Source organism: Delphinus delphis, chromosome 8, assembly GCF_949987515.2.
Source record: "Delphinus delphis chromosome 8, mDelDel1.2, whole genome shotgun sequence".
NCBI classification, from domain to species: domain Eukaryota; kingdom Metazoa; phylum Chordata; class Mammalia; order Artiodactyla; family Delphinidae; genus Delphinus; species Delphinus delphis.
The window spans coordinates 83,575,679-83,598,330 of record NC_082690.1 but is presented as its reverse complement, the minus strand read 5'-3'; the positions used below and the strand labels follow the sequence as shown (position 1 = coordinate 83,598,330).

The 22,652-nt window shown below is 35.2% G+C and overlaps 1 protein-coding gene across 1 annotated transcript in view; it reads left to right on the top strand.

Moving 5' to 3' along the window:
* Positions 1-22,652, top strand: part of DCDC1 (doublecortin domain containing 1) — a 465,581-nt gene that overhangs the window by 258,054 nt on the left and 184,875 nt on the right. Inside the window, 2 exon segments of the mRNA XM_060019694.1 lie at positions 7,470-7,604; positions 10,116-10,234. Coding sequence (XP_059875677.1) covers positions 7,470-7,604; positions 10,116-10,234 — 254 coding nt within the window.

Below are 22,652 nucleotides of genomic sequence, written 5' to 3'. Positions count from 1 at the left end.
ATGATGTTTCTGGCTTTGATACCCCCATTGCATCCATTCCGTACCATTTATAATGACTTTGAATTTGGTGCTGTTCCTCTTGCAACATTTTTTGCATGATTTGAAGTCAAACAGTGTTCCAAGTTTGGGCATATTTTAGGTCACATTACAGTAGAATGGAGAGAAAGGTAGATTTCACTGAGAATGTTGGTATCATATCATAAAGGGTCTTTTGTGTGTGTGTGTGTGTGTGTGTGTGTGTGTATGTGTGTGTGTGTGTACTTTTTTTTTTAACATCTCTATTGGAGTATAATTGCTTTACAACGTTGTGTTAGTTTCTGCTGTATAACAAAGTGAATCAGCTATATGTATACATATATCCCCCTATCCCCTCCCTCTTGCATCTCCCTTCCACCCTCCCTATCCCAACCCTCTAGGAGGTCACAAAGCATGGAGCTGATCTCCCTGTGCGATGTGGCTGCTTCCCACTAGCTATCTATTTTACATTTGGTAGTGTGTATATGTCAATGCCACTCTCTCACTTTGTCTCAGCTTACCCTTCCTTCTCCCCATGTCCTCAAGTCCATTCTTACGTCTGTGTCTTCATTCCTGTCCTGTCCCTAGTTTCTTCAGAACCTTCTTTTTTTTTTTTTTTTTTTAGATTCCATATATATGTGTTAGCATACAGTATTTGTTTTTCTCTTTCTGACTTACTTCACTCTGTATGACAGACTCTAGATCCATCCACCTCACTACAAATAACTCAATTTCATTTCTTCTTATGGCTGAATAATATTCCATTGTATATATATGTGCCACATCTTCTTTATCCATTCATCTGTCGATGGACACTTAGCTTGCTTCCATGTCCTGGCTATTGTAAATAGAACTGCAGTGAACATTGTGGTACATGACTCTTTTTGAATTATGGTTTTCTCAGGGTATATGCCCAGTAGTGGGATTGCTGGGTCATCTGGTAGTTCTGTTTTTAGTTTTTAAGGAACCCCCTTACTGTTCTCCATAGCGGCTGTATCAATTTACATTCCCCCCAACAGTGCAAGAGGGTTCCCTTTTCTCCACACCCTCTCCAGCATTTATTGTTTGTAGATTTTTTGATGATGGCCATTCTGACCAGTGTGAGGTGATACGTCATTGTAGTTTTGATTTGCATTTCTCTAATGATTAGTGATGCTGAGCATGCTTTCATGTGTTTGTTGGCAATCTGTATATCTTCTCTGGGAAAATGTCTATTTAGGTCTTCTGCCCATTTTTGGAATGGGTTGTTCGTTTTTTTGATATTAAGAAAACTACAGGTCAATATCACTGATGAACATAAATGCAAAAATTCTCAACAAAATACTAGCAAACAGAATCCAACAGCACATTAAAATGATCATACACCATGATCAAGTGGGGTTTATCCCAGGAATGCAAGAATTCTTCAATATACCCAAATCAATCAATGTGATACACCATATTAACAAACTGAAAGATAAAACCATATGATCATCTCAATAGATTCAGAAAAATCTTTAGACAAAATTAAACACCCATTTATAATAAAAAACCCTCCAGAAAGTAGGCATAGAGGGAACTTACCTCAACATAATAAAGGCCATATATGACAAACCCACAGCCAACATCGTTCTCAATGGTGAAAAACTGAAACCATTTCCTCTAAGATCAGGAACAAGACAAGGTTGCCCACTCTCACCACTATTATTCAACATCGTTTTGGAAGTTTTAGTAACAGCAATCAGAGAAGGAGAAGAAATAAAAGGAATCCACATCAGAAAAGAAGAAGTAAAAGTGTCACTGTTCACAGATGCCATAATACTATACATAGAGAATCCTAAAGATGCTATCAGAAAACTACTAGAGCTAATCAATGAATTTGGTGAAGCAGCAGGATACAAAATTAATGCACAGAAATCGCTTGCATTCTTATACACTAATGATGAAAAATCTGAAAGAGAAATTAAGAAAACACTCCCATTTACCATTGCAGCAAAAAGAATAAAATACCTACGAATAAACCTACCTAAGGAGACAAAAGACCTGTATGCAGAAAACTATAAGGCACTGAGGAAAGAAATTAAAGATGATACAAATAGATGAAGAGATATACCATGTTCTTGGACTGGAAGAATCAATATTGTGAAAATGGCTCTACTACCCAAAGCCATCTACAGATTCAGTGCAATCCCTATCAAACTACCAATGGCATTTTTCACAGAACTAGAACAAAAAAGTTCACAATTTGTATGGAAACACAAAAGACCCCGAATAGCCAAAGCAATCTTGAGAAAGAAAAACGGAGCTGGAGGAATCAGGCTCCTGGACTTCAGACTATACTACAAAGCTACAGTAATCAAGACAGTATGGTAGTGGCACAAAAACAGAAATAGAGATCAATGGGACAGGATAGAAAGCCCAGAGATAAAACCACACACATATGGTCACCTTATCTTTGATAAAGGAGGTAAGCATATACAATGGAGAAAATACAGCCTCTTCAATAAGTGGTGCTGGGAAATCTGGACAGCTACATGTAAAAAATGAAATTAGAACAGTTCCTAACACCAGACACAAAAATAAGCTCAAAATGGATTAAAGATCTAAATGTAAGGCCAGACACTATAAAATTCTTAGAGGAAAACATAGGAAGAACACTCTGACATAAATCACAGCAAGATCCTTTTTGACCCACCTCCTAGAGAAATGGAAATAAAAACAAAAATAAACAAATGGGGCCTAATGAAACTTAAAAGATTTTGCACAGCAAAGGAGACCTTTAACAAGACAAACAGATAACCCTCAGAATGGGAGAAAATATTTGCAAACAAATCAACGGACAAAGGGTTAATCTCCAAAATATAAAAGCAGCTCTTGCAGCTCAATATCATAAAGGGTCTTAATTCAGCCGGATGTTTTGTAGAAAACAAGGAGCCACTGGAAATATTCAAGCAGAGACAAGATCTTATTTGATCCTGTGCTAGGAAAATATCTCAGGAGGTCCTTATCTTATCCTCCCACCCCTGCCCTTCAGATTAGAAATACCTAGAGGGCAAAGGGCATTCTGATCATTCTTGTCTCTGCTGCAGTATCTAGATACTCAGAGTTAGCTAAATGGAATTGAATTCACTAGTTAATTAACTCATTCAATAGAAAGCAGGTCAAACCTGGGGGGGAAAAAATGTATAGTGGAGAGTTGTCAGAGGAAAAGAACAAGAAAGGATTCTCTCTTTGATTTTAAGCCAAAGTAGAACTTTAAAAGAAAACTATATTTTCTAATGTTGAAAAATGAGAGAATAAGAATCCACAGTTATTTTATCACTATTAATTCATTCTAATGAGTCAGTGAAAGTGAGAAAACACCTCATCCTAAAAGTTTATACACTATTGTATTTTTAGAAGAAATCTTTTTTGAGTAAAATTTCAGTCTACTCAGAATAGTGGTATAACAAAGCAAAGATTTGATAAACTGGATAGTAAAGAGAATCTTTCAAAGAAAAATGGCCCCTGAGCTATGAAACCTTTGAAATCCTTTCAGAAAAATGCCTCCGATCATATACAGAGAGGTGATCAGTACATTGGAAATAGCAATTTAATAACCTGAAAAGGAGCACTTTTAAAGAGAGATTCAGGCAGAGGTGATGGATGTCCACAGGGAATTTTATTGTAGAATCTTGATGCTCATGGCAGTATAGAAGGCACTAAGAGAATTACAACAGGGATAGAGAGGAAGGAGCAAAAGCTGATATTCTTGATGCATATGTTTTAAAATTAGCTTGAGATAGAGATATCAGTGCCCAACCTCTGACTGTTCTTTTAAATCTCGTATTGACAAGTAAAACCCTTCCTACAGAGAAAAATTTGGAACATATAATCCTTATTAGTAATGTGGAAGACAGATATAACCCTGACAATTACAACCTGTTGCTCTTTTATCCATTTCTAAAAAAAGATTTGGAATCTACTACAAGTGGAGAATTTTGGTGAATACATCTTTCGTTCTATTGTTACATAAATTGGCAACATTTTTACATTGCTCTAGTTTATGGGAAATAAAATTATATGTTTCCATGAAGTGGGTGAGAGACAAACTTCATGGTAGTTAATATAAAAGAAAAAAGATTCATGAGAAGAATAGCTTGAGGAATACCTGGTTATGGGAAAATATAGCAGAAAAATATACTCCGGTGTCTGGCAGGTCATATATTCTGTCAAAATGAAAAGGAAACTGATTTCGATCCTATCCTTTTAGTATGATCAGACATAAGCAGCACATTAGTGACAACTTTTGGTATGGAAACAGTAAGAAAAACACCAAGTTATGATTTTAGAATTATGGCATGTTTGTTACAAGTTTACTTGTAAATTAAGCAGTCATGGATGCTAGCAGAATATGTTATTCTGTATGTCACAAAGGAGGCTAGGAAAAGGCAAACAATTCTCTACTGTCCTATTTCTTTGGAGAGCAAGTCCTCAAGAAATAATATTTCCTACACATAATTTGTACTGGAGTAAATAAAAAATTTTAATTTAAATTTTGAACTGATTGACATTAGAATAGGACACAGAACTTTAAATGAAACTGCAAGTCCCTTCCTTATTTTTAGACCAAGAGTTGGAATCTATTTGAGGACTGCACACCTAGATCCTAGATATTTTCCCTTGTTTGGTTGCATAATTAGGTACTCGCTAATATTTTCTGCTTTCCCAGCTTTTCCAGTTCTTGGTCTTAGAGGTGGGTGGATTGATCAGCTATAGATTTAGAGAATGGAAACAATAAGAGTGAATATCAGGGACATGAGGAAAGAGATTGTAGAACATTTCTTGTAGGTGTGATTTTAATTTGTATAGTAAATTATTTAACTTGGTCCTAAAATTACTGTCAAAAGGAAAAACCTTAGAAAGTTTCTGTGTAGTAAACACTTTGTTTAGAATGAAGGTTGTGGTCTATGAGCTCCTTCTTTCAAGAAAAATGTCATTGTCTTATATTTTGCTCCTCAGTAGATCTGTAGGAAAAGACCTTATTACTTTGAAATTGCACAGGAATATTGAAGTCTACTCCACTTTCATTGGTGATTTGGAGAAAGAAAATTAAACAAGAAGCTTTAACGGGCCCAGTACATGTATGCATCATTTTTTATCACTGGCATCGTCTGTATCAGCACAGTTTTTTCAGACAAGCAAAATCATAATGGTCATTTAAAGGAAGCTATGTATATAGGTATTCAAAAGAATAAAAGAAAGCTTCTTGTTTTGATTCTCAACAGAACTTAAAAAGGTTTTCTAATGACATACATTATGGTATATATTTGGAGACCTGTCTCAACATAAATGCTTTTCTACACATGCCCGTGAATGCACACATGTACACACACATGTGCACACACACACACTCAGAGACACACATGGCATATTATGTTGCAGGTTGTCCGAGCACTTTTCTTTTCTGAATTCCAATTTTTATCTCCCCCACCTTCCTAAACATTTGGTCTACAACAAAGCTATCAGATTAAATGAAAAAGAAAAAGGAAAGTGACATCATGAAGAGAATTTAATGGCCATTGTCAGTTTTAAGTGTGTTAGAACCCCAGACTTGGCAGGATTTTTCTTTTTTAGCAACGTGAAATGAAGCTGAGTTAGTGGGCCTGGCTCTGTCTGGTCTATGTGGAATCACTTGGGAACCGTCCAGCAAAATATCTCTCAGAGAACAGCATGGTGTTAATACTGGGTGCCAACCCAAGACAGACACAAAGGACCCCTTCGCTCTTCACCAATAAGCCAACTGTTAAAAGATTAAACCATGTTGTGGAGATAACAAGAATTTAGGCACTGGCAGCAGGTGCTGTACAAAGAAGCAGTTGGCAGTACGATTCTTCTGTCTGACATTCCAGTCAAAACAATCTTCTTCCCAGTTTCAGAGGAGAGTTTTGAGTGTGATGGCAACTTGGAGTTAGGAGGTTGACTAAGAGTGCTACTTTAAATGCCGTGTCCTGTGGTGGATGGATTAGTAGAATATAGTTTACCATTGTTCAGAAACTGCGGGGGATTCCCCTCCAGAATCAGCCACTACTGGCTAACTGGGGAATACACAATCAAAGAGCTGTAAATCAAATCTGCTTATGTGGTGGGGTTGCTGTATTTTTAAATTTTTATTTTCACATATAGGAGTCATATGACATTTTCTTCTCTAGAGAAGTAACTATCTTCCATTGTAGAATAACTATAGATAATTATGGAATAATTATCAAATATATTGGTCATACCCTTTTGTTATTGCCTGTTCACACTTGTAAAACATTACCTTTTAAATTATTATTTAACTTTTGTTTTTTTTAAAAAATCATCTGCTACTCAACAAATATCTAGGATTAGCAAAGATTTAGAATGGACTTTTCAATATTTGAAAAGGATTTTAACTGTTATTGAAGCAACATCATTTACTAAGTTTAAAGCATAAGTTGGCATATTCCCATAATCCTATACAAATAAGGATTAGCACTTTAAAAGTTAGCATGATTATTCAGGGAAAGTGATCATATAAGTTAGGAGATAAAGTTTATTAAATATGAAGGAGTAGAATTCTGACAGATGACATGAATGACTGTTAATTTGACAATCAAGTCTAAGTGAGAAACGCTAGAAGGTGCACAATACGTTTGGCGTTTGTCATCTGATTAAACACATGGGATAGAGATACAGTGTCTCCCCAGTCGGCCCCCTCCCATTCATTCCCACAACTGTCACTGAAGTCTCAGCTCCTGTCCCTTTATTCTTATGAGGTTGTACAAACTCTCAACTGTTCTCCCTGCATTTGATCTCTCCATTCTGCAATCCATTATGTTTACACTTGCCAGGTCAACCTTTCTAAATCTTCTGTAATCCAGTCCCTTTTGCTTGAAAGCTTGAAAGCCCTCCTGACACCTAACTCCATAGCCTTACACTTGACGCCTTCTAAGTTTGGCCAGATTTACCTTTTGAGACTACCAATAAATCCTAAGGTGCATTGATTATACTATTTTCCTTTGCTTGGAACACCTTTTTTTTCTTCATTATTCCTGTCAAACTGTTTCCATCCTTCAAGGCCTGGTCCGGATGTTACCTCTTTCAAGATGCTTCACTTTTTGTTACTCCTGCAGAAATGAGCCTACCATTCTTTGCATACTATAGCACTATTTAATCAAACATATGGAGCTTAACATGAAATTGTGTGTGTTATCGCCTCTACAGTTGTAAGTTTATTTAGGGCAGGAAAAATGTTTTATCATATCCCATACCACACAGTCCGGGGCCTTCCCTATCAGAGCTGGTGCCCGACAAATATTAATTGAATTGAGTTTAATAGGATTGAACACTACTGTTTCAAAAGAGACCTTCTCAATCAGAAACATAATGTTCTAGATTATTTTGGTTAAGTATGTTGAGGAAGGTTAACTTTCAGACTGTAAGTTAAAAACATGCTTCTTCTCATGGTATAGGTGAACCCCAATATTGTCCTTCATGCCTCTGTTTCCATCAGAAAGCGGAATTTCTCAAGTGGTGAAGAGAGCAGTGGGACTCACATAGCACCATCCACCCTGTGGCCTGCAGCCAGTGTGTGGCTGATCACAAAGGTATCCAAGAATGTCTGTTCTCCCTAAGTAACTTCCTGGGCTCACTGTGCTGCTCCAGTTCCTGATGCCCTCGTGCACACAAGCATGCAAGTGAAAGCATATCGGTTGTTGACTGTCATGAATCTGTGCTCTGGTGTGTCTAGTGCGGAGGACCCCGACGTGAGCATTCAACTCAGTTTTAGACATGCTGATTAGTTAATACTGCAGAATGTATTTAAACCTAGCGCAGAGCTTAGGTATACTCTACAGACTCACCATTTTCATGAGATTTGTCTGAATCTCATTTGCTTCCGCTCCTTAGTCTTCATTGTTGAGGTTCGCAGAGCTTGGTGGATTAGCACCGTATAGTGATGGCACATGGTCTTAGTAAGGATAGTTTTAAAAGAAATCCCTGAGTATAAAATGTGAACAATGCCTAACATATTTTATTCCTGTGTATTAGCACTATTTTTTTTAACTTTATTCTTATACTATTGAATCAGATTTAAACTGAGAACATATAATTGTTCTCCTCTTCCCTCTTGCTATTGAAAGACGTTTTGTAATTGCCACCAAATATTTACGTCTGGAAAGAGATGGTACAGCTTATATCTACCCTTCTTGTGCCTCCCTTTTGCCCCCTCCCTGGAGACTATTTTTGCTTCTTTTTAGCACTTCCATGGGTGCAGAGTCACCCAGGCAAGTTTGCTGCTACTTAGTTTAGGGGGTAGGAGAGATTGAAACTATTTTCTCATATGAAATTTTGAATTGCCCTTAACTTTTATTTTTGCTTTTCTGGGAGTTAAAAACAAAAATATAGAGTAACTGAGACACAAAGGTACTAAGAAATATTATTCATTTCATAGACAAAGGCAGAATGAGATTAGATATTTCTTAGATCTGCTTCCAACCTGGAGACTCTATTAACTACTAGCCCTAAGCTGCGTTTTATTTCTGATTTAGTAATAATATCTGCCATTTTGTTAAACGTATGCTAAGCATCTTATACACATTTATTATCTCATTTAATCTTATAAAAACTATGCAGGTTTTCATTATACAGCTGAAAAAACTGAAGCTAGTAGCTGGTAGAGGAAAGATTCTTGGTCTGTCTGACTTCAAAACTTATGACATTTCACTGTAATATAAAACACTGCTCTGTATCTGACCAATTTATGAGCACTGATGGAAGTGTTTTAGTTTTAGGACTGCCACTGAACATTTATGTGACCTCAAGTAAGTCACATACCGTATCTGGGCCTTAGTCTTCTGGTAAAAGAGTTGGACCAGTTGATATGGAAGGTTATTTTCCCAGATCTCATATTCTGTAATTCTATGGTATCTGTTCATAGAATTTCATGATATCAGAAAACCTGTACTTGTCTAAAAATTTTCCTAAACTAATTGAAATGCTTGATGCAAAGAGTATGAGTTTTGGAGTTAGATAGATCAGAATTAGAATCCTTTGTGTGACCTTGGGAAAGTTACTTAGCTGCACTGAACTACAGTTTTCTTATATATAAAATAAAGTTAGTCACACCTGTCTTGCACAGTTGCTGTGGTGATTAAATGAGAAAATACGTGTGAAGTTCAAGCGTACAATCTGGTATACAAAAAGTGCTTAATAAGTGGTGATTCTTTTTTCTTACCCCAAGGAGTTCCCTTTCTGTATAGACAGGCATGTTCAAAAGAGGATTCCATTCAGGGCTTATTAGAACAAAAATTTAGAAAAATATATTTTTCCTAAGTCATTGTGTAGTTCTTTTCCACACAACAAAAACGTGAGAAATAAAAGTCACATGCTAAAAGAAAACAATTTTGAAAATCTTTTAAGGTTTAGAGTTCTATCCTTTTTTTCAAAATAAATCATTTTACCTGTTCTTAACAGAGAAGTTTCCATGACATAAATCCTCAATATGTGTAAATAAATTCCTAAGTGGTTGTCACTTATTTAAAATGCTGTGTTGATTCACTAAGTAAGAAAATTGTTAAATGGCCATTCAAACAATGTTCTCAATCAATTTCCTTATCTGAGAATCCTAACATTTAAAACAAAAGCAGTTCATAAACCACCTTAAAATGCTTAACCCATGGTATTTAGACCCAGAGTAAAACTTTTAATTGGTACAAAGGTTAAGGATTTGTTTCAGTCTTTTCAGTTCACTGCACTCTTTTTTTTCTGTGCATACATATTTCAAGTAAGCTCTGTAGTTATAAGTATAACAAGTGACACGTGATGGGCCCCAAATTGCTGCACTGTGAAATACGCACAGAAAAAAAGGACAGATGAAGATATCAAGGTCTGTTTTATATTGCACTGAACTGTAAAATGCCACCCTTGTCCGACAGAACATCACTGATTCTGAGCAGGGCTCACTGACTGCTAAGTTGTGGGTAGTGTTTCACTTTTGGCAACTGTTAATATCCGGGTTTATCCAGGCATAATGACCTCACTATTTGTGACACATTGTTGAATTTTCTGGTTCTTTTAACTTATTTAGACCTTTCTCCCCCTTCTCTATTCATTGGAAGACTGGAATGATCCTGAGCCGAGCAATAACTCAGGGCTGCCTAGCTATTGGTCATCCAGTCAGAGTCAAGGCCACTGAGGGAACATCACTAGAAGGATACAAGTTAATCCTACAGAAAAGGTAATGTTTATGAGCCATTTACCTCAAAACAAGAAATGTTAATTTCAAGATTCCCAAGCAGTCAGATCATGATGCTTCCTGGCTTAGATGGAAATTTCATTAGGTTTTAAATTTGTTTTCAAAATATCAATATTAATTTTTCTAAAATAAGCTTGAAAGTATATACCACTTAGTTTGACAGTGTTTCTTAGATATTTTTAGAAGTGAAAAGTTGGTGTTCAGTATGTATCTGTGTTTTAGACAAGCTGCTGCTTTACTCTATAATTATTGAAACTCCTTTCTTTATATCCATTTTGGTTATTAATTTAAAAATTTAATGTTCTATATGTATTCCTAACCTTTTCTCCATCTTCTGAATGTGAAATATTGAACAGTGAAAGAAAAATCAAGGAGACAAAAAATTGCTAGCTTGTAAGGTACCAAAAGTGCCATTCCTGTTTGTTTTTCTCTGACTTGGTAAGATAAAATTAAAAATAGATTTAGAAGAAAAAATTAGCAATAAGGAAGAAAGGTGATTTACCTTTCCTAAATGCTTTCTTTTTTCTTTTTCATTTGTCTTTTGATTTTACCTAGTGTTGACAAAAACAAGTCCTGTTGTACTTCAAGACTTAGAAAGCTATTAGCCAACTACTTCTGGCTGGATAGACATTTGCGATGTGCTTAGGGCTGAAAGCAGAACAAGGGCATTTAGGCACCAGAGAAACTGGCTCAGCCACAAATACAGAAGGGAAATTTTCTCTAACATGCAAAGCAGACTGTCCAAAAGGCATTAGAACATTACATAATGGCTGGGAATGTAATCTACAGAGTCAGATCTCTAGAGTCTAGAATTCTTACTCTAACAGTGACAACAGCAAATCGAGACAGACACTATTTTGATTTCTCTATACCACATTGTTACATGTACTCTTAACAACGACCTGATAAGGTAGGTGTTGTTACTATCATTATGGGTGAGGAAATTGAAATATAGAGGTGTTAATCACTTACTTGAGGTCATAGCTACTAAGCAGTTGGGGCGGAATGCAAAAATTAAGTAACCATAATCTATAAGTCACTCTTGGCCACAAAACTACACAGTCTGTAGGCCAAAATCCAGTCAAACAACTGCCAGTGAGTGCCAAGTGTGGTAGTAGATACCTCAGTGAATGAGTAGCGTACATTAATTGAGAAACCCAGGCAGAAGGATGAGGGAGACAGTAGCTTGCTATCTCACAAGCTAGTAGAGTCCTAAACACACAGTTCCCAAGAAGGGGCAAACAAACTCAAAGCAAGTCCCAGTTGATGTGGTGCTGCTATATTTGGAGTAGGTAATAAGAAAGATTTCTGGGGCAGAGTCAATGCTGTAAACTGGAAACACACAAAGCGTCAACTTACAATAATGACAAAGGCAAACCATGGGACACGGAGACAGAGATACTTCAGCTCACTTAGTCCAGAGTTACAATAAAGAGAAAAATCTATCAATTATAACTGCCCCAGAAATGATGCAGATTATAGAATTAATACTCATGTCATTAAACAGTTGTTATTATTGTATTCCATATATTCAAGAAGCTAGAGGAAAGAATGAACATGTTAAATAGAGACATAGAAGATAGAAAAAGACTCAAATCAAATTTCTAGGTATGAAAACTGCAATGTATGACATGAAAAATATACTGAATGCGACTAATAGCAGATTAGACACTGTGGAAGAAAGTATTAGTGAACTTGAAGAGATAGCAATAGAAACTATTCCCAATTGAAAGCCAGAGAAGAAAAAATAATATATTGAAAAAAAAAATGAACACAGCATCAGTGCAATGTGAAAGCTTCATATGGCCTAATCTCTGAATAATTAGAGTCTCTGAAGGGAAGAAGCGGAGAACAGAAAAATATTGGAAGAAATGATGTCTGAAAAATTTCCAAATTTTGTGAAAACTATAACCCACACATCCAAGAAGTTCAACAACTTCTAAGCACAAGAAACACAGAGAAAAGAAACCAAGGAAAATCGTAATAAAACTGCTTAAAGTTAGTGATAAGGAGAAAAATCTTATAAGTACACAGAGGAAGATATCTATTATTTACAAGAGGAATAAAGATAAGACTGACAGCAGATTTCTTGTTGGCAACAATAAGAGTGAGAAGAAAGTGGAAGAACATCTTTAAAAACTAAAAGAAAAAAAAACCCAACCTGTCAGTATAGAAATCATCTCCCAATGAAAATATCTTTCAAATATTAAGGCAAAATAAAGACTTCAGATATTATTCACAAACTGAAAGAATTTGTCACCAGCAGACCTACAGAACAAAAAATGTTTAAGGAAGTCCTTCAAGCAGAAGAAAAATGGTATCAGATGAAAATGAAGAGCACTGGGAATAATAACTACATAGGCAATATAAAGACCTCATTTCTTATTAAGTTTCTTTAAAATATAATTTATTGTTTAAAGCAAAAAAATAATAATTTTATTATGGAGATAAAAACATGTAGATATAAAATATGTGAAGGCAACCGTACAAATGCCAATAAGAGAAATGGAAGAAAGGGTCTTTTTTAAAAAAATTAATTAATTTATTTTTGACTGCGTTGGGTCTTTGTTGCTGTGCACAGGCTTTCTCTAGTTGCAGCGAGCAGGGGCTACTCTTTGTTGCGGTGCATGGGCTTCTCATTGCAGTGACTTCTCTTGTTGTGGAGCACAGGCTCTAGGCGTGTGGGCTTCAGTAGTTGTGGCATGCAGGCTCAGTAGTTGTGGCACGTGGGCTCTAGAGTGCAGGCTCAGTAGTTGTGGTGCATGGGCTTAGTTGCTCCACGGCATGTGGGAATCTTCGCGGACCAGGGCTCGAACCCATGTCCCCTGCATTGGTAGGCGGGTTCCCAACCACTGCACCACCAGGGAAGCCTGAAGAAAAGTTCTTATACTATATTTGTCAAGTGGTATGATATCAATTGAAAGTAGACTGGTAAATTAAAGTTGTTTATGAGGGATCCTGAAGCTAAAATAATATAACAAAGAGTTATATGTCTAACAAGCCAAAAAAGTTGATAAAATGAAATAATTAAAAAATACTCAGTTAATGTGAAAGAAGACAGGTAAAGATGGAAAGGGAAACAAAAAACAGGACAAAGAATAAGTAACAAGATTGTAGATTTAAACCCATGTGTTAATAATTGCATTACATGTAAATAATCTAAACACCCCATTTAAAAGTCAGGCACTGTCAGATTAGATAAAAAAGCAAGATCCGTCTATATGCTGACCTACAAATAACCCACTTTTTTTAAAATCCATTTTTAAAAATTTTGTTTATTTTATTTATTTATTTTGCATTGTGCCAAGTCTTAGTTGCGGCCGGTGGGCTCCTTAGTTGTGGCATGTGAACTCTTAGTTGTGCCATGCACGTGGGATCTAGTACCCTGACCAGGGGTCGAACCTGTGTCCCCTGCATTGGGAGGTGAATTCTTAACCACTGTGCTACCAGGGAAGTCCCAATAACCTACTTTAAATATAAAGACACAATAGGTTAAAAGTAAATGCATGAAGAATGTATGCAATGATAAAACTAATCCAAAGAAAGCCAGAATGACTAAATTAATATCAGACAAAGTAGACTTCAGTGCAAAGAATATTCCAGGGATAAAGAGGGTCACTTCATAATGATTAAGGGATTAGTTCATCAAGAAGACTTAGCAATCCTATATGTTTGTTCACCTCATAGCACAGCTTCAAAATACATGAAGTGAAAGCCGATAGAACTGCTGTGAAAAAGAGAAAAATCTACAACTGTAGTCAGAAATAACAATATCCTATTTCAATAATTAATAGAACAAGTGAGGAGAAATCTGTAAGGATACAGAAGACTAGAACAACACTATCAATCAACTTGACCTAGTTGATACTTATAGAAGAATGCACTCAATAACAAAAAGACATATTCCTTTAAAGTAACAGTATATTAAACAGAATGGACTATATTCTAGCTATAAAACAAGTCTCAATACCTTAACAGAATTTAAGTATTATAAACGTTCTCTGGCCATAATGGAGTTATATTAGAAATCCATAGCAGATAGCTTTCACAACAAGGTCCTACCATATAGCACAGGGAACTGTATTTAATATCCTTGTGATAAACCATAATGGAAAAGAACATAAAAAAGAATGTATATATGTATAACTGAATCACTTTGCTGTACAGCAGAAATTAACACAACAGTGTAAATCAACTATACTTAAATAAAAAAATAGCAGATAGCTTTCTGGAAAACCCCCAAATATTTGGACAAAAGTAACACATTTCTAAATAACTCATGGAGCAAAGAAGGTATCAAAATGGAAATTAGCAAGTATTTTGAACTGAATGAAAATGAAAACACATATTAAAAACTGTGGGATGCTACTGAAGTTCTTAGAAGGAAATTTATATAAATGCATATGTAAGAAAAGAAGAATGATACCAAATCAGTGACCTCAGCTTCCATTTTAGGAAACGAGAGTACGAAGAGCAAATCAAACTCAAAGTAATCAGAAGACAGAAAATAGTAAAAGTTCGAGTGGATAGCAATGAAATAGAAGACAGGAAAAAAGAGAAAAATCAAGAAAACCAAAAGCTGGGTTTTTGTTTTTGTTTTTGTTTTAAAGATCAAAGAAACTGATAAACCTCTAGCCAGACTGTTCAGGGAATAAAGTGAAAGGACACAAATTACCAGTATCAGGAATGAGAGAGTTGATATCACACGGTTATTAAAGGAATAATAGGGAATATTCTGAACAAAGATGTGCCAATAGATTTGCCAACTGAGGTGATAGGACCAATCCCTTAAAAGGCACAAACTACCAATGTCTACTCAAGAAGAAATAGGTAACTTAATAGTCGTATATCTCTTAAAGAAATTAAATTTTTAGTTGAAAACCTTCCCACAAAGAAAACCTCAGGTCCAGATGGTTTCGCTAGCTTCACTGGGGAATTCTACCAAACATTTTACGAAAAAATAATGCCAGTTCTCCATATTCTCACACAGAAAATAGAAGAAGATGGAATACTTCCCAGCTCATCCTGTGAGGCAGCATTACTCTGATAACAAAAAACAGGCAAAAAGACATTACAGGAAAAGAAAATCATAGACCAATATCCCTCGTGAACATAAATACAAAAAAAATTAACATTTTAACAAATTGAATACAATAATATATAAAAAAGATAATGTATCGTGATCAAGTTGGGCTTACCCCAGGAGAGTAAAGTTGATTTAACATTTGAAAATCAATCAGTGTAAATCACCATATTGGCAGACTGAAAAGGAAAAAATCATGAACATCAAATTGGTATAGAAAAATCTTTTAACAAGAGTCAGCATCCCCTCCTAATGAAAACTTTTGGAAAGCTGAATAGAAGGGAACTTTATGAGTATGACAAAGCTCATCTATGAAAAACCTACATCTAACATCATACTTAATGATGAAAGAGCAAATGGTTCCTCCTAAAGTCAGGAACAAGACAAATTTGTTCATTCTCACCTATTCAGCATTGCGTGGAAGCCTTTAGCCACTATAACAAGAAAAGGAAAAGAAAAAAAGGACGTCTGATACGAACTGAAGAAGTAAAACTATCTTTATTTTCAAATGGTGTGATTATCTATGTAGAATATCCTATGTAACCAACAAAAAATTTCTAGAATTAATAAATGGGTTTAGCGAGTTTGAGAGCTTGAAATCAATATATATATTACTTGTATTCCTATGTACTAGGAACAATTTTAGAAATTTTAAAATACCAATTACAATAACATCAAAAGTATGAAATACTTAAATATGAATCAGATAAAATATGTACAAGACTTGGTTATTGAAAACTTCAAAACATTGCTGAGTAAAATTAAAGAAGACCTAAATAGATGCAGGGATATACTGTGTTCATGGATTGAAAGACTACATAGTTATGATGTCCATTCTCCTCAAATTGATCTATAGATTTAATGCAATCTCAATAAAAAGCCCAGCATGCTCATTTATAAAAGCTATCAAGATGATTTTAAAATCCATATAGAAAAGCAAAGGACCTAAAATAGGCAAAACAATTTTCAAAAAGAAGAAAAAAATGACCTGACCTCGACTTATTATAAAATGATACCTGTGAAAAATGGTGTGCTGTTGGCACCAAAGTAGACAATTAGATCAATAGAATTGATCATCCAGAAATAGATCCACACGTATATGGTCAATTGATTTTTGATGAAATTGCAAGAGAAATTCAGTGGAGAAAGGATTTATTTTTTGACAGTGATGGAACAATTGGATATACATATGCAAAAAAACCCTTTGATCCATATGTCATACGATAAACAGTAATTAACTCAAAATGGATTATAGGTTTAAAATGTAAAAACTAAAACTGAATATTTTAGACAAAAACATAGGAGAAAATATTTTTGATCTTGTATTAGTCAAACTTTCTTAGATATAACATCAAAAGCATGATCCACAAAAATATAAATTGATAAATTGGACTTCACTAAAATTAAGACTCTGCTCTTTGAAAGACATTGTAAGAGAATGACAAGACAAACTATACACAAGGAGAAATATTTTCAAATAATATATATTTGAAAAATACACACAACTCAAGAAAACATGGGCGGATAAATGATTTGGGCAAATACTGTAACAAGGAAAATATATGGTTGGCATATGAAAAGATGCTAATCATTAGGGGAATGCAAAATACACCTAAAATGCAGTACCACTACATATGTAATAGAAGGTCCAGTGTTTAAAATGCTGACCATACTGAGTGCTGGTGAAGATGTGGAATAACTGTAACTCTCATAGTTGGTACATGGTTTCAACATTGTTGGTAGAAATATAAATGGTTCAGTAACTTTGGAAAACAATTGATACTTTCCTAAAATATACACGTATACGTGTGTATATGTATAATATACATATATAGGTACATACAGGTGTGTGTGTGTATATATATATACATACACACACACACACACACACACACACAGATATATACAGGTATATACATGTCTGTACCTTATTGCCCAGCCACTCTGAGAAATTTATTCAAGGGATATGAAAGCATGTGTCCTTATGAAGACTTGTACATGGGTGTTTATAGCAGCTTTATTTCTAAAGCCAAAAGGAAAAACTGGAAACAACCAAAATGTCCATCCATAGGTGAATAGATAAATTATGGTGTATCATATAGAAAATATTATTTAGCAATAAAAAGGAGCTAACTCTTGGTTCACACAACAATGTGGGTGAATCTCAAAATAATTATATTAAGGGAAAGGAACAAAACCCATAAAGCGTATATATTGTTTGATTCCATTTATATAAAACTTTAGGAAGTGCTAACTAATCTAGGAAGAAGATCCGTGTTTGCCTGGAGATAGGAAGGTGGGGAGGGACAGGAGGACGTGATTACAAAGGGTCACACGGAAGCTTTGGGGGCGATTTTTGGGGGGTGATGGATATGGATGTACGTTCATTATCTTGATTGTTGTGGTGCCTTAACATGTGTAGACATGTTTCAAAACTTAGCAAATTTTACACTTTAAATATGTGCCTGTCAATTGTATAATATTTTATAATATTGTCAGTTACTTCTCAATAAAGTTGTTTTTAGAAAGTACAGAAAAATAAAAAACCTGAGGAAAAAACAAACAAAAATCAAAATGATGGGTAAGGAATAACTAAGTGGTTATTTTACAGGGAAATGGTGAGGGAAGACTACTCAGTGTGATCAGTAGTCTAGGTAAAAATGGCAGGTGTTTGGAAAGGTTATATGTAGCTTGATGAACATGTTCTTCATGCCCAGGGTTTTCCCTGGGCTCACTGGATACTGAAGCTAGTGCTGTTCTGGTGATAGGTCCCTGAGGTTACTTCCTACTCTGGCCAGGATTGTCATGGAATTGGGTGGGACTGAAGCCACAAACTCAATGTCCTTGTTGCCTGTAGAGAAGAGAGCTTGGGAAAGGAAAAAGATGATTAAAAAAACAAAAAACCCCAAAAAACTGTAGTAAGTTTAACTTGAAAAATCTCTATTTACAAGAAAAGATTTGGTTTAATTTAGAAATGAAAGAAAGAAGAGAGCAAGGAAGAGAAGGAGGAAGCTAAGATGGGCAGGAAAATTGATGCAACTTGCCTTTATCTGAGAAACAAAATCTAAGGGCCAGGATTTTTAGAGCTCACTCCCCTCTGGGTATATACTTTTGAATATGTTTATCTTTTCCAGAGCATCTGAAGTGCCTGTGTGGTTTATTTTTTTTAATACAACCATATTTCTTTATATAACAATAAATATCCTCGTGTGACAGCAACTTTTAGAGACAAAATTTTTTTCCTGTTCTCCCAAGTAGTATACTGTGATTTTAACAAAAGCTATGAATTAAGACATTGCCTTTTATATGCTAAAAATAATAGAACTAGCACTTAAAGTAGCAACCTGACAACTCACAAAGAATATTGTAAACATATCATGCCTCATTAGTTCAGTTATGTCTCATTTGGTGTCACTCATCTTATCCTTATTCAATATAGCAAGTGCTTGCACATATTTGTCTTTTTAATATTTTTTCTGTGATGTGTATCTGACCATGAGTGAATGAAAGACAAATCAATGTCATTATCAGTTGATCTCAAAATCATAAAAATTATAAAAATCGTAAACCTCAAGATCAAAGATGCTTCTTTCTAAAAGGTATTTGGGACATCAATTAGATAAACCAATTGAATCAAACATTTTTTTAGGCCATCATTTAATCTTGATTTTGCTTCATTTTTAAAGAATGTGGATTGTAGGATCTAGCCTTTAGTGTTAAATTCATAAACTATTGGTAATTGAAGCAATACACACACACACACACACACACACACACACACACACACACACACACACACACACACACACACACACACATCCATCTCCACACAGAGTTTTGATTATAGAGAGTAAAAACTAGGGACCCGTAGACTTTGTTTGATCTGCACATTATTATAATATTTTTAATTAGTTATGAGCGTATAGAAATAGGACAAAAATTACATACTACTGGCCTTTCTTGAAAAAATCAGAATGTGCAACACTGAACTTTCGTTCTCTTATGACACCAAAAATACAGGAACAGATTCCTCCTTTGGATGGAACACATACCCTCCAGTTTGCTCTGTTCTCCACCATTCCTAGTAGCAGCCCTCATGTTAGCTCTAGCCTGCTTCATTTATCTCTATTACCTGTCTGGTAATCTTTGTTGTCTTCCTTATTTCAATGTTAATCTTTCAGTTATGGGTTTTTGAATTTACTTTTCTTCCCATTTAGGTCTTACTGGAAATTAAATGATAACTGACCAGCATTAATCTAGACTAGGCTAAACAAACACTGCTTTAAGGACACCATTAAATACAGCCAACAAGAGTAGCTGTGTAATGCTAGATGCCAAGATGGAAAGACAGACAAGTAAACTGATAGCACATCACTAGGTAATCAGAGATTGAAAATCATCTCCTTTTGCAATTTTTAAAGTTTAGGAGGCTAAGAGTTGGATTAGAGTGACAGACTCTAGCAAGTACATAATGCAGAAAGAACTGTTTACCATGCATTGGACTTTTAAGTAATATTCAGACATATAGCTAACACAATTAGAAATGTCAGCATCAAATAGAAAATTGTCCATGTGTAATTTCACAGTGTGTGGATTGATTAATCAAATTTCTTTTCTCTACTCTTACCCTGTTAATAATCATGGAGGGGAAATTCCTTTCAACTTTCTCTATAGATCCTACTTTTGGTCCAGATAGCATTGGAAGACACCAGAGCCATACGAAGCTGCCTGGGAAAACAGATTTGTAATTGCGAAACACGACGATGGTCTTCCTTACAGTTAACTGGGAAACGATAAGCATTAGCCTATGAAATTTCCCCCAAACTGAACTGTGGGGATGAGCTGCCTTCTTGCTCATACCATCTGTTAAATGGAATATTTCAAAGGAAAAAAATATGTGTACACACACACATGTTTTATAGATTTCTGATAGGAATACTATAATGTACATGCATGCTCAGTGGGGTTATATGAGCAAACTTCCCAGGCAGTGTCCTCACCTGTAAAATGAGAGTGACCAAATAGTTTTGGAAGTCATATGCTTTCAGAGAAGGAAGGACTCCAAAAAGCATCTACTCCAAACCCCTCTTTAATACTATAGTAGTAGTTTTGGTATTGGTGGTGGTGGTTGTGATTATGATGATGATATGATAATGACAATATCATTATTATTATAAGAAATTCCATGGCCACTACAGACTAAGTGGCCTATGAAAGGTCACATATCTAGTTAATGTGAGATCCAGGACCAGAACTTAGGCCACTCATCCTTAGTTCAGCACATGCCGTGATCTTTATGACTTTGATTCTTGGATAGAATACTGCTTCTTTTTCCCTCCTCTCATTACTGATATTGTTATGGATTTTTTAAAAACTTTTGTTTTTGTTTCTTTATACAAAATCTTTTCAGTTTGGCACTTGCTGACCAGGAAGAGGAAATTCTATGACATCATTCTCTAATTCAGTCCCGTATGAGCAATGTTGCGTATTAAATCTAAATTTGATTTCTTTATATATAAAATGTCTTGAAAAATAAACAGATGCACTTTTGTTTGTAGGAATTTTATTTTTTGAAGAAGTTATTATACACTAGAATGATATATTTCTCATCCTGCACCACAATTGAGATTTGTTTTTTATAGCTTCAGTAAAATTAAAAGGTGACATTTATGGATATATATATAGAGACTCCTGATTGGGAAAATTACTAGTAAGCTCAAAGGGCTTATAGATAATATAAAACTACATGTTGTTAGTAAAATTTCTTAGGAAAATATATGCTTGAACAGAATTTAAGCTGTGCTAAAATTTAAGAAATGCTAGGATATATGTATTTCTTTCAGTATTATTGATTTTCTTAACCAAGGTGTAATTTATGTTCTTTAGCTATCTCTAAGAAGATCGTTTAAATCCCCTAAATTGTCACATATTAAATTCAAAACATTTTTCATGATGGCCTTATTATTTTTAGCGTGATAACATTTTGACATCTTATTCACATTTCTCTTAATTGAAGTATGGCTGATTTACAATATTGTGTTAGTTTCAGGTGAGCAGCATATTGATTCGTTTCTTTTTGCAGATCACATTTCTATTATTCAAAGATATCTTTATCTCCTATCATATACTTGGCACTGTGCTCAGCTCTAAGGATACATGTGATCTCTGCCCTCACACTGTTGCCAATCTGGTAGACATCTCTCCTGTTGTATTAATCTTTGAGAAAAGGTGCTGCCAGTTCAGAAAACCAAAACTGAAACCGACATAATTTATGTTTTTCTAATCATTTTATCCTCAAGCTAACACTAGAATCCAATTAAAAGACAAAATTCAGAATTTTACAGATTTTGACCATTAGCATCACTATATTATGAATTGCAGATGTCTTACATAGACCACAGACATCCAAATTCCCCAGAATTCTTATGATTGGAATCACTTGCAATACCTGCTAATGTAGATTTCTGGGGGTCCAGACCTTCAGAATCAAAATCCCACAGGAGAGGGGCCTGGAGACCATTATTATTAAACACCCATCCCAACATGCCCAAGAGTTTTTCACATTTTCTTATATAACCTGGGTGTAGGTGAAAGGCTAATGTGCACGGAACCACTTTTGGACTGCTGCCTTTGCGTGTTCTGCCCAGATCATACAGCCCCTTGCTTTAGAATAGAGCATTAACTGACACCTCTTATTCTCAACCACTTATGCTTCTGTCAAGTCTCAGAGGCAGTAGGAAAAGTCTTGTTTAACATCCCATTACACTTAATTTAATTCATTTGTCCTCTCTTTGTAAGGTTTCTAAATATTAATGAATACATGATTAGTTAATTTAGGCATGATTAGCTTCATCACATTTTAGTTTTTCTTTCTTACTCAGACTTAGCTCAGAAAATCTGATATTCCTTAACAAAACTTCCTGCCTGTTTCAGAAACAGGTGCCTGAGGTTCCTAATTTTCCATGGTATCTTTTCCCATCCCATCTTCTCAAACCTTATATTTAATTAAGCCCCCTTCTTCCTGTCTCACAGAGGATCATTTTTGGGGATGGAAATTTCTAGAATATTCTTATTGATCCTATTTATTCTCTAAAACTCTTAATTGCTGTTGCCATTGGTTATACACATACACACGTGCACGTGCGTGCACACTCACAGACCCCACAGCACTTTGGGTACCAAAGAAATTAGTTGTCTTAGGAGAGGCTTTAGCTGCTGAGGTAGCAGTGATGGTAGTAGAATGGCAGAATCCTCAGAGTGTGTGCAGTCCTCCTGCCAGGCTGTGTGGAATATGATACTTCTACTTGAAACTTACAA